Source organism: Trachypithecus francoisi, unplaced genomic scaffold (assembly GCF_009764315.1).
Source record: "Trachypithecus francoisi isolate TF-2019V2 unplaced genomic scaffold, Tfra_2.0 Lachesis_group20, whole genome shotgun sequence".
Lineage (NCBI taxonomy): Eukaryota > Metazoa > Chordata > Mammalia > Primates > Cercopithecidae > Trachypithecus > Trachypithecus francoisi.
The window spans coordinates 68,254,523-68,270,386 of NW_022681466.1; the positions used below are offsets into that span (position 1 = coordinate 68,254,523).

The 15,864-nt window shown below is 45.4% G+C and overlaps 1 protein-coding gene across 4 annotated transcripts in view; it reads left to right on the forward strand.

Moving 5' to 3' along the window:
• ZZEF1 (zinc finger ZZ-type and EF-hand domain containing 1) overlaps positions 1-15,864 on the forward strand; it is a 142,441-nt gene that overhangs the window by 6,722 nt on the left and 119,855 nt on the right. For all 4 annotated transcript variants that reach the window (XM_033185045.1, XM_033185047.1, XM_033185048.1 and 1 more), the window contains exon 2: positions 12,664-12,808. In XM_033185045.1, the coding sequence (XP_033040936.1) occupies positions 12,664-12,808 (145 nt within the window). The remainder of the gene's footprint in view (positions 1-12,663; positions 12,809-15,864) is intronic.

Below are 15,864 nucleotides of genomic sequence, written 5' to 3' on the forward strand. Positions count from 1 at the left end.
CTTTGCTGTCCTCTCCTAACTGCTCCTTGCTCCATCCTAAGCCCACTCCAATTTCAAGGACCACAGAGAAGCACTTACCAGCAGCATGGAGTTTGACAAAGGCTTCACTAAAACAAGGCTTGAGAGGCTGGAAGAATTTGCCTGGCAAAGGAAGAAGGGGATACTCCATTTGAAAGGCATAACGTATGCAAATATACTGAAGTGAGAGGGCATGGCACATTTTGAGAGTGATACTGTAGCACCTAGTCTAGAGCCTGAACTGGCTGGGACCTTGGTACTCATTGCCTGCAAGCTGCCCCTCCCCTCCTCCGAAAAGGGACCCCTTTCATAATAACCTGGGCGGGTGTAGTTAGCTTGTCCCGGCATCAGCAGGTTTGCCATGTTACGAGTCTGCTCATTCTGCTGTTCTTTAGACTGAGCTTGAGAATTGGGCCTCGAGCCAACCTGCCTGTGAGCAAGTTCTAGTTCCACCATTCTCAAGCCAGGTGACTTTGGTCAACTTACTTGACCACAGTGTCTCAGTTGCCTCACCCATTAAAACAAGCTCACCTGCTCAGTGCTCAGTAAGTGTTGTTTGTAATTGGTACTGTTACTGTTTTCTTTTTTTTTTTTTTTGTTGAGACGGAGTCTCGCTCTGTCGCCCAGGCTGGAGTGCAGTGGCCGGATCTCAGCTCACTGCAAGCTCCGCCTCCCGGGTTTACGCCATTCTCCTGCCTCAGCCTCCCGAGAAGCTGGGACTACAGGCGCCCGCCACCTCGCCCGGCTAGTTTTTTGTATTTTTAGTAGAGACGGGGTTTCACTGTGTTCGCCAGGATGGTCTCGATCTCCTGACCTCGTGATCCGCCCGTCTCGGCCTCCCAAAGTGCTGGGATTACAGGCTTGAGCCACCGCGCCCGGCCTGTTTTCTGTGGTTGTAGTTCAGTTCCAAGATGTTTATTCCAGCCTCTATAACAGTCTTTTTTTTTTTTTTTTTTTTTTTGAGACAGAGTCTCACTCTGTTGCCCAGGCTGCAGTGCAGTGGCACAGTATCGGCTCACTACAACCTCTGCCTCCTGGTTTCAAGCAATTCTCCTGCCTCAGCCTCCCGATTAGCTGGGATTACAGGTGCCTGCCCCCATGTCTGGCTAATTTCTGTGTTTTTAGTAGAGACGGGGGTTTCACTATGTTAGCCAGACTGGTCTGAAACTCCTGACCTCAGGTGAACCACCCGCCTCAGCCTCCCAAAGTGTTGGGATTACAGGCGTGAGTCACTGCGCCCGACCTACAGCTCTTTAAATATTTTATTTTAGATAAGGATATTCTTTTCTTTCTTTCTTTTTTTTTTTTTTTGAGACAGAGTCTTGCTCTGTCAACCCAGGCTGGAGTGCAGTGGCACAATCTCAGCTCACTGCAACCTCCGCTTCCCAGGTTCAAGTGATTCTCCTGTGTCATCTTCCCGAGTAACTGGGACTACGGGCGTGCACCACCACACCCGGCTAGTATATATATATGTTTTTCGTTTTTGGTAGAGATGGGGTTTCGCCATGTTGGCCAAGGTGGTCTCTAACTCCTGGCTTCAAGTGATCCGCCTACCTCAGCCTCTCAAAGTGCTGGGTAGACAAGGACATTCTTACAGATGAGTAACCTGAGGCCTTGGATATGGCAGAAGTAAGATCAGATCCAGAGTTTTTGACTGATGGAGTGTGTTTCTTTCAAGTGGAGCCGCCATGCAGCCTTCTTATTTAAGCCAGTGCATTGCATTCTAGTGTTGCGATCTCAGCTCATTGCAACCTCCACTTCCCAGCCTCAAGCGATTCTCCAGTCTCAGCCTCCCGAGTAGCTGGGACTACGTGTGCACACCACCAAACACCCAGCTAATTTTTGTGTTTTTTGTAGAGATGAGGTTTCGCCGTGTTCTCCAGGCTGGTCTCAAGCTCTTGAGCTCCAAGCAGTCCTCCCGCCTCAGCCTCCCAAAGTGCTGCGATCACAGGGGTGGTCCACCACTCCTGGCCTGGTCTGTGAGGCTTTTGGTAACCATTTTCATGTATGTATGTAACGTGGTCTTGATCCCAGTAGTGGTTGAGGAGGTTAAACAGGAATGGATGAGGGCCTGAGCCTTTCTCATGCTGTCCTCAGGCTAAGGCAAATAGATGGAGATCTGTAGTTCAGCCAGCCCACTTTTCTGTCTCTTGTCCACAAAGTGGATCAATATGGCTTTCTAACTAGATTGTAATAACTTAACTGTTTTTTTTTTGTTTGTTTTAGACGGAGTCTCGTTTTATCACCCATGCTGGAGTGCAGTGGCACCATCTCGGCTCACTGCAACCTCTGCCTCCTGGGTTCAGGTGATTCTCCTGCCTCAGCCTTCTGAGTAGCTGGGACTACAGGCGTGCGCCACCACACCCAGCTAATTGTTTGTATTTTTTTTAGTAGAGACAGAGTTTCACCATGTAAGCCAGGATGGTCTCAATCTCCTGACCTTGTGATCCGCCCGCCTTGGCCTCCCAAACTGCTGGGATTGCAGGTGTGAGCCACTGCACCTGGCCATTTTTTTGTTTGGAAACAGAGTCCCAGGCTGGAGTGCAGTGGCGCAATCTCTGCTCACTGCCACCTCCGCCACCTGGGTTCAAGTGATTCTCCTGTCTCAGCCTCCCGAGTAGCTGGGATTACAGGTGCCTGCTACCACACCCGGCTTATTTTTTGTATTTTTAGTAGAGACAGGGTTTCACCATGTTGGCCAGGCTGGTCTCAAACTCCTGACCTCAGGTGATCCGCCTGCCTCGGCCTCCCAAAGTGCTGGGATTGCAGGCGTGAGCCACCGCGCCCGGCTGTAATAATGTTTTTTTGAAGTTCACTAGGCGTCATCTTGTTCATGATCTTTTGGATCCTTACAACAAGCTAGGGGGAAAAAAGTTGGGCGAGATGCCGGATCGAGACTTCAGGAGGCCAAGAGTCTTGGTCCAGATCTCATCGTGGAGAAGAAGTGGTAAATCTGTCACAATCCTGTAATCCAGGTTTCTTGTTTTAGTTTGACACTGTTAAACTTTTTATCTCCCACCTGGTGCCTGTCATAGTGCCTGCACTTGGGTGCTGCCAAAATAGTGTCATGTGGGTGGCAGAGCACATAGTGGGAAGGTGCTATAGGAAGAGCCCTGAATTAGAGAGGAAGAGGAAGAGTACAGCAGACCAGGTAGCATCTGTGTGGAGATGGATGTTGGCTTCATGGAAACAGGGAGTGTTACTCTGGTTTTAGGGAGGCAAAGGTAGACTTACTCTGCTTTGCACTGTTAGACTAGACCTAGAGTACTGAGATGAGTTTTGGGCCCCACATTCCAAAGGCATTGTGTTTCATACTGCTCCTTTAGTGGGTTGGAAATCTATTTAGTGAGTCTTAACCTGCTTATTAAAAAAATGAAACAGAATAGAATGGAATAGAAAATATCAAGCCAGGTGTGGTAGCTCACGCCTGTAATCCCAGCACTTTGGGAGGCCAAGGCAGGTGGATCGCAAGGTCAAGAGATCGAGACCATCCTGGCCAACAAGGTGAAACCCCGTCTCTACTAAAAATACAAAAATTAGCTGAGCATGGTGGCATGCACCTGTAGTCCCAGCTACTCGGGAGGCTGAGGCAGGAGAATCGCTTGAACCCGGGAGGCGGAGGTTGCAGTGAGCCAAGATCGCACTCAGCCTGGCGATGGAGCGAGACTCCGTCTCGAAAAAAAAAAAAAATAGAGAAAATATCAGAGTACATTGTAACTGATGAGAAAAAGTATTGCATTGTTTCTTGGTGTGTAACAGAAGGTGACTGACCACTCTCAGAGACACCGGAGAACGGATTCAGGCAGTACAGAGGCACCTTTTTTTTTTTTTTTTTTTTAGATGGAGTCTCACTCTGTTGCCCAGGCTGCAGTGCAGTGTTGTGATTTCAGCTCACTGCAACCTCCACCTCCCGGGTTTAAGGAATTCTCCTAAGTAGCTGGGACTACAGGTGCACCCCACCATGCCAGGCTAATTTTTTTGTTTTTTGTAGAAACGGGGTTTCATCATGTTACCCAAGCTGGTCTTGAGCTCCTGGGTTCAAGCGATCCACCCGCCTTAGGCTCCCAAAGTGCTGGGATTACAAGCGTGAGCCACCGTGCCCAGCACAAAGGCACATACTTTAAGAGATTTGTAGGTCCATACATAAGAGAACTTACGTAGATCTGGGGTGATCAGCGCTCTCCACCCTTAATAGTCTCCAGTGGCTCCATGGTGCCCTTACTATAATATCTGAGCTCTTCATCCTGAGTCTGCCAGGCTTTTTTTATTCTGACCTCTGGCTCTGTCTTCATCACCTGCCCTGTTCCTTTCCAGCCACACCAGCCAGGTGATAGTTCTCACCATCTGCCATGCAGTCTTTATGTATGCTCACACTCTGTCCCCTCTACCCGAGATTGCCTCTCCCTGGCCATATACTTTCAAACTCCTATTTATCCATTAAAGTGCAGTTTAAGGGTTGTTTTTCTCTGGGCCATTTCCCCAAATGCCCCTCCCCGTCCTGGACTTCTCATCCCTGCAGTGACTGTTGGCCCTTGGTATAGTGGTTAATTGTGGCATCTGGAATCAGTCCAGGCTTCACATTCAAGCTACATCATGTACTCACCATATGCCTTAAACAAAATACTTAGCCTCTCTGTTCCTCACCAGCAAAAAGGTAGTACCTACCTTTAGAGTTGTTGTGGAAAATATGAGTTGATCCATATGAAGGGCTTAGAACTCTGCCTGGTGCTCACTAACACTGGCTGTTGTAAATAGTTGATACTCTTAGTTCTCGTATCATAATTATCACACCTATTACACTGCTGCTGTTGGTTTACAGATCTGTCTTCTAGGCTGTGAGGTTTTTGAAGGGAAAGGACTATGTGTGCCCTATTCATCTTTGTATCCACAGAACCAAGCACAGGATCAGGTATATTAAAATATATATAATACATATTACATATTGTATGTTATATTAATATAACATATAATCTGATAAGTTGCCATTATATATACGCACACATATGTATTATATATAATATAATATTTATATAATGTAATATTAATACTGTGTGTGTGTGTGCGCGTATATATAATGGCAACTTACCAGACAGTGCTGAATGAATGTGTGAGTAAATGGGCTTCTGTAAAGTCTTTTGGCCAGGATTTTGAAACTACATTTAAAGTTCAAAACTGATGGCAATAGGTAACATAGGGTACTCCTTAGTTTATAGAATTTGTTTACGTTATTATCCTGGTTAATACTCACTAAACCCTGTTTCACATCTAAGTCCATTTTACAGTCAAGAAAACCCAAGCTTAATGAGGAAGCTGAGGTTTAGGGAGAGTATGTAAACATACTTAAAAAAACAAAAACCAGTTTCTCTCTCTGTCACCCAGGCTGGAGTGCAGCGGTATGACCACAGCTCACTGCAGCCTTGAACTCGCAGGCTCAAGTCATCTTCCTACCTCAGACTCCTGGGTAGCGAACCTGAACATTTCTTTTCTTAAGACAGTCAGTTTCTGAGTGTTAGGAAATTATATAATTATTTGGTGAAGCTGTTCACAAAGCTGTGGTAATTTTTTTCGTAGCCGAAATTATTTGTTTTTGTTTTGTTCGAAAATCCCTTATATCATATTCGTTAACTATTGACGAATCAATAGAATCTATTAAAAATAACACAAATGGCCTGGCACAGTGGCTCATGCATATAAACTCAGCAGTCTGCCAGGCCAGAGAAGGAGGATTGCTTGACCCCAGGAGTTCGAGACCAGTTTGGGTAAACAAAGTGAGACTTTGTTTCTACAAAAGAAATAAAAAACTAGCTGAGCATGTCCCAGACACTCAGGAGGCTGAGGTGGGAGAACCCCTTGAACCTGGGAGATGAAGTCTGCAGTGAACTGTGATCACGCTCCTGCACTCTAGCCTGGGTGGTACATGGAGACCCTGTCTCAAAAAGAAAAAAAAAAAAAAAGATAGCAAAAATTGTCACTATTTTTATAGACTTGGTTGTATAGAATTTTTATTAGCGATACACAGCAGGAATTGTGTAGGAAGTTGGAGGTGCAGGGAGTGCTTGATTTGTGGAAGTTTTTGTGGAAGTTTCACTTCTACAGTTGATAGGAGTTCACCTGGACAGAAGGTGCTGAGAGCAAGTTTTACAGATGGAGGAAAGTAACGGCACTAAGAGGTTTTAAGCATTTGGTCTCCAGACGGTAAGGAACTCCAGGGGTTATCTGGTCAAAGGAAGGAGATGGGAGTTGTGGTGAAGACCATGAACCCTGGAGCCTTAGATGCAAACACTAGCTGCATGACCTCAGGCAAGTTACCGGACCTCTCTGTACAACTATAAGATGGGGAGGTTAATAGTACTGTTACTGTTACGAGGAATAAATGACATCGTAGCATCTAAAATGCTCTCCTTAGTGCCTGGCGTTTAACGAGTGCCCAAATATCGATGCAGAGTTTCCCAGTCTGTGTGTCATTCCCAACCGAATGAATGATAGCGGTGCTCATCTCCTCAGACCTTGAGTCTTACGAATATCATTATTTTCTCAGTATGCTATAATATGAACAAGTTGGTAACGAGCTAGTATCTGGTAGTGTAGTGGTCACACCACAAGGCCTCAGGGAATACGAGGCTGTGCTCTGTGCCACCTCCTCCTTCCCCCACCTGCTCCACTTTTTTTTTTTTTTTTCAAGACAGAGTCTGGCTCTGTCGTCCAGGCTGGAGTGCAGTGGTGTGCTCTCGGCTCTTTGCAAGCTCCACCTCCCGGGTTCCTGCCATTCTCCTGCCTCGGCCTCCTGAGTAGCTGGGATTACAGGTGCCCGCCACCACGCCCGGCTACTTTTTTGTATTTTTAGTAGGGACGGGGTTTCACCATGTTAGCCAGGATGGTCTCGATCTCCTGACTTCATGATCCGCCCACCTTGGCCTCCCAAAGTGCTGGGATTACAGGCATGAGCCACCGCACCAGGCCTGCTCCACTTTTTGTATTTGGGTTGTGCTTAAAATTTCTTAATGTTTAAAAATTCTTTTTTTTTATTATCAAAGCAATATATGTAGATTTCAGAAAATTAAAAATACAGATAAGCAAGAATAAGAAAATACGGCCGGGCGCGGTGGCTCAAGCCTGTAATCCCAGCACTTTGGGAGGCCGAGACGGGCGGATCATGAGGTCAGGAGATCAAGACCATCCTGGCCTACACGGTGAAACCCCGCCTCTACTAAAAAATACAAGAAAAAAAAAACTAGCCGGGCGAGGTGGCGGGCGCCTGTAGTCCCAGCTACTCGGGAGGCTGAGACAGGAGAATGGCGTAAACCCGGGAGGCGGAGCTTGAAGTGAGCTGAGATCCGTTCACTGCATTCCAGCTTGGGCGACAGAGCGAGACTCCGTCTCAAAAAAAAAAAAAAAAAAAGAATAAGAAAATACAAAACATTATATTACCACTATTAACATCTTTTTTTTTGGAAATGGAGTCTCTGTCACCCAGGCTGGAGTGCAGTGGTATGATCTCGGCTCGCTGCAACCTCCAGCTCCCGGGTTCCAGTGATTCTCGTGCCTCAGCCTCCCGAGTAGCTGGGACTACAGGTGTGTGCCACCAGGCCTGACTAATTTTTGTATTTTTAGTAGAAATGGGGTTTTACCGTGTTGGCCAGGCTGGTCTCGAACTCCTGACCTCAAGTGAGTGAATTCCACCCACCTCAGCCTCCCAAAGTGCTAGGATTACAGGCGTGAGGCACCTCGTCTGGTCCACTATTAACATTTTAATATTTATTCTTTCAGGTCTTTTTTATGCATACACACACACACACAGTGTTATGCCGATCTTGAAGTTAGTTTTCTTCAAACTAACATAAGATCATTCTCTACTATTCTTTTGTAACCTCCTTTTTTCAGTTAATGATCTTCACCTTTTTGTGTTGGTACATTTTTGCTTAAATTTATTTAGAGGAGAGGAAGTATCACACTACTTCAGAAAAAAAGTTTTTTTTGTTTGTTTGTTTTTTTTTTTTTTTTTTTGAGACGGAGTCTCGCTGTGTCGCCCAGGCTGGAGTGCAGTGGCGCGATCTCGGCTCACGGCAAGCTCCGCCTCCCGGGTTCCCGCCATTCTCCCGCCTCAGCCTCCCGAGTAGCTGGGACTACAGGTGCCCGCCACCGCACCCGGCTAGTTTTTTGTATTTTTAGTAGAGACGGGGTTTCACCATGTTAGCCAGGAGGGTCTCGATCTCCTGACCTCGTGATCCGCCCGCCTTGGCCTCCCAAAGTGCTGGGATTACAGGCTTGAGCCACCGCGCCCGGCCACAAAAAAAGTTTTAAATCTCATTCAGTCTATCCCCATGTTTGGACACTGAAAATTTTGGTTTTGGCCAGACAAGGTGGCTTACACCTGTAATCCCAGCATTTTGGGAGGCCAAGGCAGGTGGATCACTTGAGGCCGGGAGTTCGAGACCAGCCTGGCCCCAGCTCTGTGAAAAATATAAAAATTAGCCACGTATAGTGGCGCATGCCTTTAATCCCAGCTACTTCGAGAGGCTGAGGTATGAGAATCACTTGAACTCTGGAGGCAGAGGTTGAAGTGAGCCAGGATCGCACCACTGTACTCCAGCCTGGTGGCTAAAAAAAAAAAAGGAGAAAATGTAAGCTTTTATTTTTGTCAGTTGTACATGTGCACAGTATATAGCCGACAAAACTTGAACAAGAAACAATGGTTTCCTGCTGTCCTGCCCCAATGTCTTATTCCCCAAGAGCAATTACTTTTCAACTCTAGCTGGTTCTTGAGTGTTTAACTCTGTATTACCAAGTAATATGTTTATGTTCTTTGTGATTGTTCTCAGTTTTAGGCTTTATCTATTTTATTTTCACCGTCAGTGATGAGACTTGAGTTGTCTTTCACCTTCTCATCCTTGCCTGTGCATGCACGTCCCCTGTCCTCCCGCTACAATTCTGTCCATTTTGTTTAAATCTCCCTTTGACCTTTACCTTACTATGATTACGTAAGTTCTTTACATTGCTGTGCCATGCAATACCATGTTTTTGTTTTTTTTCTTTTTTTTGAGACAGGGTCTTGCTCTGTCACCCAGGCTGGAGTACAGTGGTGCAATCTTGGCTCACTGCAGCCTCGACCTCCTAGGCTCAAGTGATCCTCCCACCTCAGCCTCTCGACTGGCTGGGATTACAGGTGCGTGCCACCACGCCTGGCTAATTTTTGTATATTTTTGTAGAGAGGAGGTTTTGCCACATCGCCCACACTGGTCTTGAACTCCTGGACTCAAGCAATCCCACCCACCTTAGCCTCCCAAAGTGCTGGGATTACAGGCATGAGCCACTGCATCTGGCCTTTTTTTTTTTTTTTCTTATACATCTTTTTATTTTCTTTGGCGTTAACAGTTGAATAGGTACTTTGATTTTCCTAATTTTTGGTGTTTTATCGTTAATTTAGTCCCAGATTCTCTGCCAGTTGTCTAAATCTCCTCTAACAGAAACGCTCCATATGTTGAAACACATGAGCATTCTATCAACTTCGTCTTCTCAGGGAAGTATTTCCTGAATCCTTCTGATCTGCTTTAATCTAGATTTGTTACTCTCTCGGTCTGCTGTGCGGATGTCATCTGAGAAGCTCCATCATCCCGGGGACTCATTTTCTCTTGTTGGGATCCCCTTTTTCTCCTATCTTGGCTTATTTCTTTATCCTGGTGGCTGCATCCTCTGGTAGCTTTCTGGAAAAAGGATTAAGTAGTTCATCTTTCAAGAACCTTGTACATGTAAGAATGATTTTATTCTGCTCTCTCACAGCTGATGGGATTTTGGCTGAGTGTTGACTTCTGGGTTAGAAAGAGCACTCCCCAGAATGCTGCAGTCACTGCTGTCATTGCCTTCTGGCTTCCATGTGACTGCTGATTGAGTCCCACTCGGATTCTTGACTTTTGACATAGAGACTGTTTCTTCTTCCTCTAAGTAGGACTTCTCTTTTTCCTCAGTCTTACACATTTCACTGTGATGCACTTTTATTCTGTGTGTGGGGTGATCAGCCCCTGCAGTCACAGAACTCATGTCCTTCAGTTTGGGGAAATTATCTTGAATCATAATGATAGTGATTTCCTCCCCTGCATTTTCTGTGTTCCATCTTTCTTAAACTGTTATTTAATGTGGGACCTCTTGAACTGGTCTCCTGATTTTCCTTCGCTTTTTTCTCCCAATTTCCGTAGTTTCGTCTTTTGGCTCTACTTTGTGGGCACTTTGGTCAACTTCACCTTCCAACCTTTGCTTTGAGATTTTTGTTTTGTTGTGATATTTTAATTTTCAACAGCTTTTTATTTTTATTTATTTATTTTTGCTTTTGAGACGGAGTCTCACTCTGTCACCCAGGCTGGAGCACAAGGGCAAGAGCTTGGCTCACTGCAGGCTCCACCTCCCGGGTTCACGCGATTCTCCGGCCTCAGCCTCCCTAGTAGCTGGGATTACAGGCACCTACCAGCGCGCCTGGCTAATTTTTGTATTTTTAGTAGAGATGGGGTTTTGCCATGTTGGCCTGGCTAGTTTCAAACTCCTGACTTCAGGTGATCTGCCCGCCTCAGCCTCCCAAGGTGCTGGGATTACAGGCGTGAGCCACCGTGCCCGACCTCATATTTTTATTTTTTAACTTTTTAGGTTTGGGGATACATGTGCAGTTTTGTTATAGACATAAACTCATGTCACGGGGATTTCTTGTACACATTGCAACTAAGCCCAGTACCCAGTAGTTATTTTTTCTGCTCCTTTCCCTCCTCTCACTCTCCCCGCTTAGGTAGGCCCCAGGGTCTGTTGTTCCCTTTGTGTTCATGACATTAATGACATTAATTTTAACTGCTGCTTCCAATGACATTAATTTTAACTGCTGCTTCCTTCCTCCCCATTACAGCGTGTCAGGACTGTGTGACTCCCAGGCCTCTTTTCCCCGCACTTAAGATTCCCCCAACAGGGCACAGTTTCTGGTCTATCATGGGTTCTGTCCTCTGATCTCTTCCATTCGTTTCTTTTTGGTGTGTGTCTTCAAAACCAAACTCACCTTTCTTGATTGGGTCTAGTCAGTGTAGAAAAAGATAATACCTCCTCTCCTTTTGAATGTTACACCGTGATTAGTGTAGTCTTTGGTCCTGTTGACTTTTTGGATAATCTTGCCAGGTTGAACAGAGGCGAAAATAATGCTGTGATCTTTTCCATGCTGCTTCTAAGCTCACTGTCCCCCATACTGCATTTATGCCCGTGGTTTTTGGACTCAAATACAGGAATTTGCATTGTTCAGAGGTCTATGATGGAAATAGGGGTATTTATGTTAGTCATGAAACCTCAGTGGGATGTTTTCCTATTTCATGGAGGAGAGAAATAAGAAAAAGGGGCAGGAGTTTTAAGAAAGAGAGAGGGTTACTTGGAAAGGAGGCTTGAAGACTCCTGAAGTATTGCATGGTGAGAGCAATGTGTGAGTGAGTGTATCAGCAGGAGGACAGAAGGCATTGTTGAGGAAGGGATTGAAATCTGGGGAGAGAGGGCAGTTACTAAGTGAGGTAAGTCTTGCAGGATGTAAAGGAAGGGGGTCAGGGACACCAGAGGATGAGGGTAGAAAGGAGAAGGGGAATGCTACAGGGCCGATGTGCTTTCACTGTACTGGGCTCTGTTCAAATGTTACTTAATCCAGGCAGCAGCCTGTGAGTTTGACAGTATTTGCTCCATCGTTCAGATCAAGAAGCTGTGGCTTATGGAGGTAAAGAAACTTTGGTAAGGTCACATAGCAGACTAGCGATAGAGCAGATTTAAACCAAATCTCTACTGTACCAGGTTCCCCAGATGGCCGAACATGGGCAAGAGGCAAGTTAGATTACGATTAAAAGTTAGCGACAAGAGGTCTGTGAAACAGATAAACCAAGTTAGCTCTTGTGTCCACAGAGTATTTAAAAGAAAAAGCCCAGGCAGGTGCGGTGGCTCACGTCTGTAATCCCAGCACTTTGGGAGGCTGAGGCGGGCGGATCACCTGAGGTCAGGAGTTCGAGACCAGCCTGGCCAACATGGTGACACCCCATCTCTACTGAAAATACAAAAAATAAAAAATAAATAAAAAGATAAAATTAGCTGAGCGTTGTGGTAGGTGCCTGTAATCTCCGCTACTTGGGAGGCTGAGGCAGGAGAATCCCTTGAACCCGGGAGGCAGAGGTTGCAGTGAGCTGAGGTCGTGCCACTGCACTCTGGCCTGGGCGACAAGAGGGAAACTCTGTCTCAAACAAGGAAAAGAAAAAGCCCAGCTAAACTCGAGCCTCTGTTCTAAGCCAATTCTTTGTATTCTGGCTCTTCGCAACCAGTTGAAAAACTTGACGGTGGCTGCTTCCTTCTGAAATTATTTAATGGGAAGGAGACTTACTGTATCATTACTCTCTTGGATTACTAAATGGTTACTCTCTTGGAATATAGGTTGGAATACAAATAAGATGATAAAATTGCGTATACGTGTGTACTTGCATACATACATCCTACAAAGCACAGTGAGTTCCTGTTCTAAGTTTATCTTTGATTGATATGTATGGACTCTTCTCCCCGAAACCAAAAATAAATAAATCACTGGTCTTGAGAATTTTAAATAAAAGAAAGAGTTACTTGAAACAGCTCTGATTTTCTTGCATCTCTTATCTTTAGGCCTTTGCCCAGTTTGATGCTGAGGGTGATGGGACAGTTGATGCGGAGAACATGCTGGAGGCCCTCAAGAATTCCAGTGGCGCTAATCTGCAGGGGGAGCTGAGCCACATCATCAGACAGCTACAGGCCTGCTCTCTGGTTCCAGGTGAGGCTTCCATCTCGGTGCTGTCTCAGAACCAAAGTGAACTTTGCCCTCCTACTGATTGAAAGAAATTAGGCAAAGCTGTGGCCACATGCAGTAAACTCCCCCAGCAGTGTTCAGTAGGCACGTGATCTGAATTGGCGTTTCCTATAGTCATCTCCTTCATCCCCCGCTACGCTATGGTGGTGGCTAAGCAGTTCTACCGCTTTATGACAGGAACCCTTGTCACGTGGCCGCCTTCCTTATTGGTTCTCTGTATTTCGCTACAGAAGCCCTCCTTGGCCTTTGCTGTTCGTTCTCTGAGCATCCTGCTTTCTTTTTTGCAACATATTACCATTGTAATTGATCAATTCCTTATTCAGTTATTAGTAAAGTGTTTGTCTTCACTCCTATACTATAGTTCCATGAGGGCAGGCACCTTCTGTATTATTTCTTTTTTGGCATGTGGTAAGCGCTTAGTGGTTTTTTTTTTAGAAAGCTATTACAGTAGTCCCACCTTACCCATGCGGAAGATGTTCCAGCACCCCCACTGGGTGCCTGAAACCAAGGATAGTAACCAACCTTATATATACTATGTATTTTTCTGATACATATATACTTATGGTATATTCTAATGTATAAATTAGGCATGATAAGAAGAGGTCAGGCAGGGTGCAGTGACTCACGCCTGTAATCCCAGCACTTCGGGAGGCCGAGGTGGGTGGATCACAAGGTCAGACTGAGACCAGCCTGGCTAACACAATGAAACCCTGTCTCTACTGAAAATACAAAAAAATTAGCTGTGCATAGTGCAGGTGCCTGTAGTCCCAGCTACTCAGGAGGCTGAGGCAGGAGAATGGCGGGAACTCGGGAGGCGGAGCTTGCAGTGAGCCGAGATCGCACCACTGCACTCCAGCCTGGGCGACAAAGCGAGACTCCGTCTCAAAAAAAAAAAAAAAAAAACTGTCAATAACAATAGCTGACAATAAAATAGAATGATTATAACAATATACTCAAATAAAAATTATGTGAATATGGCCCCTCTCTCTCTGTCTCACAGTATCTGTACCATACTTACCTATTTTGGGGTCTTAATTGACCACAGGTAACTGAAATTGTGGATAAGGGAGGACTACTATATACAGAAATTTAAGTAAGAATAAAAATAGCTTAAAATTAAACAATGCCGGCAGGGCACAGTGGCTCACGCCTGTAATCCCAGCACTTTGGGAGGCCGAGGTGGGCGGAGTTCCCAACCTGAAGTTGGGAGTTCAAAACCAGCCTGACCAACATGGAGAAACTCCTTCTCTACTAAAAATACAAAAATCAGCCGGGTGTGTTGGCACATGCCTGTAATCCCAGCTCTTCGGGAGGCTGAGGCAAGAGAATCACCTGAACCCTGGGAGGTGGCGATTGCAGTGAGCTGAGATCGCGCCATTGCACTCCAGCCTGGGCAACAAGAGTGAAACTCCGTCTGGGAAAAAAAAAAAGAAAAGAAAAGACATGGCCTGTGTTTTTGTATGTTTTTTTGGGGGGGAAGCTCAGACTTACATAAAGATAGAATCATAATAAAATTAATATTTGTTTTTTCCAGTGAGAAGACAATTGTGTTTGAAAGAGAAGGAAACTTTGTACATTTTCCTTTTAGTCTTGGTTTACTTTACCTTAGCACTTTTCCTACTCTGTGCAGTTGGTGTCATAGTACTTAGGGTCACTAGGGCAGCAGTGGAGGCAAAATAGATTTGATAGACACATAAATGTAAATCTGATTGCTCTTGGCCCCTCTGGCTTACTTACTGCTGAGAGATGTATTGAGCTAGGGAAGGATAGTTTCCATATGTTAATGAAAAATGTATATTTCCAGCCAGACACGGTGGCTCATGCCTGTAATCTCAGCACTTTGGGAAGCCGAAGTGTAAGGATTGCTTGAGGCCAGGAGTTGAGACCAGCCAGGGCAACATAGTGAGACCCCATCTCTTAAGAAAAAAATTAGCAGGTCATGGTGGTGTGCAACATTGGTCCCAGCTACTCGGGATGCTGAGGCAGGAGGATTGCTTGAGACCAGGAGGTTGTGGCAGCAGTGAGCCGTGATCACACCAGTGTACTCCAACCCTGGTGATAGAGTGAGACCCTGTCTCAAAAAAAAACAACAAAAAACATGTATTTCCGTTCTCCTTCAGGTTGTCTTTAATTATTTTTATAAAAATTAAATACAATAATTATTTATTTAACTATTTCCCTAGTCTTATGGCAATTAAAATTATTGTTACTATTTTTCTTTTGAGACAGAGTCTTGCTCTGTTACCCAGGCTGGAGTGCAGCGGGATCTCCATTCACTGCAGCCTCCACCTCCTGGGTTCAAGTGATTCTTGTGCCTCAGCCTCCCAAGTAGCTGGGAGCACAGGCACCTGCCACCATGTCCAGCTAATTTTTATGTTTTTAGTAGAGATGGGGTTTTACCATACTGGCCAGAGGCTGGTCTTGAACTCCTGACCTCAAGTGATCCACCCGTCTTGGCCTCCCAGAGTGTTGGGATTACAGGCATGAGCCACTGCACCCGGCCTGAATTATCTTTAGCTAGCTTTTATCTTAGTGTTTACATATTACTCCACTTTTGAATTACCAGCATGTGGATAGCATCAGGAGCTTTATTTGGACACCTCAGACAGTTGTGGGGAGGAAAGCAAAGGGATTGAGACCAGGGAATCCACCAACAGATAATTCATAGTGCACTGCTGTGCTGGGCGACTGCTGAACTGGGGGATGAGACTGAGAAAACATCAGGGTCCAAATCTCAAGGCGCTTACATAACAGGCTCATGACTTAGCACTTCCTACTGAAAACTTTTCATCGGCACCCAATTCATCAGTCTTGGAATGAACCTTTGTAAGCTGAAGTTGCTTTGGTGGTCGGATTTTTTAGTTTCTAACCTTCATCTACACTAAAACTAATTCTTTTTGTATCTCATGGTGTTGGTGCTTAAGCGTTTAAAAAAAGAGAATAGTACCTTTTCCAAATTCATTAGGCTTGGAATTCATTTACTGAAGGCTAAATTAATTTACCAAATGTTTCAGCATATG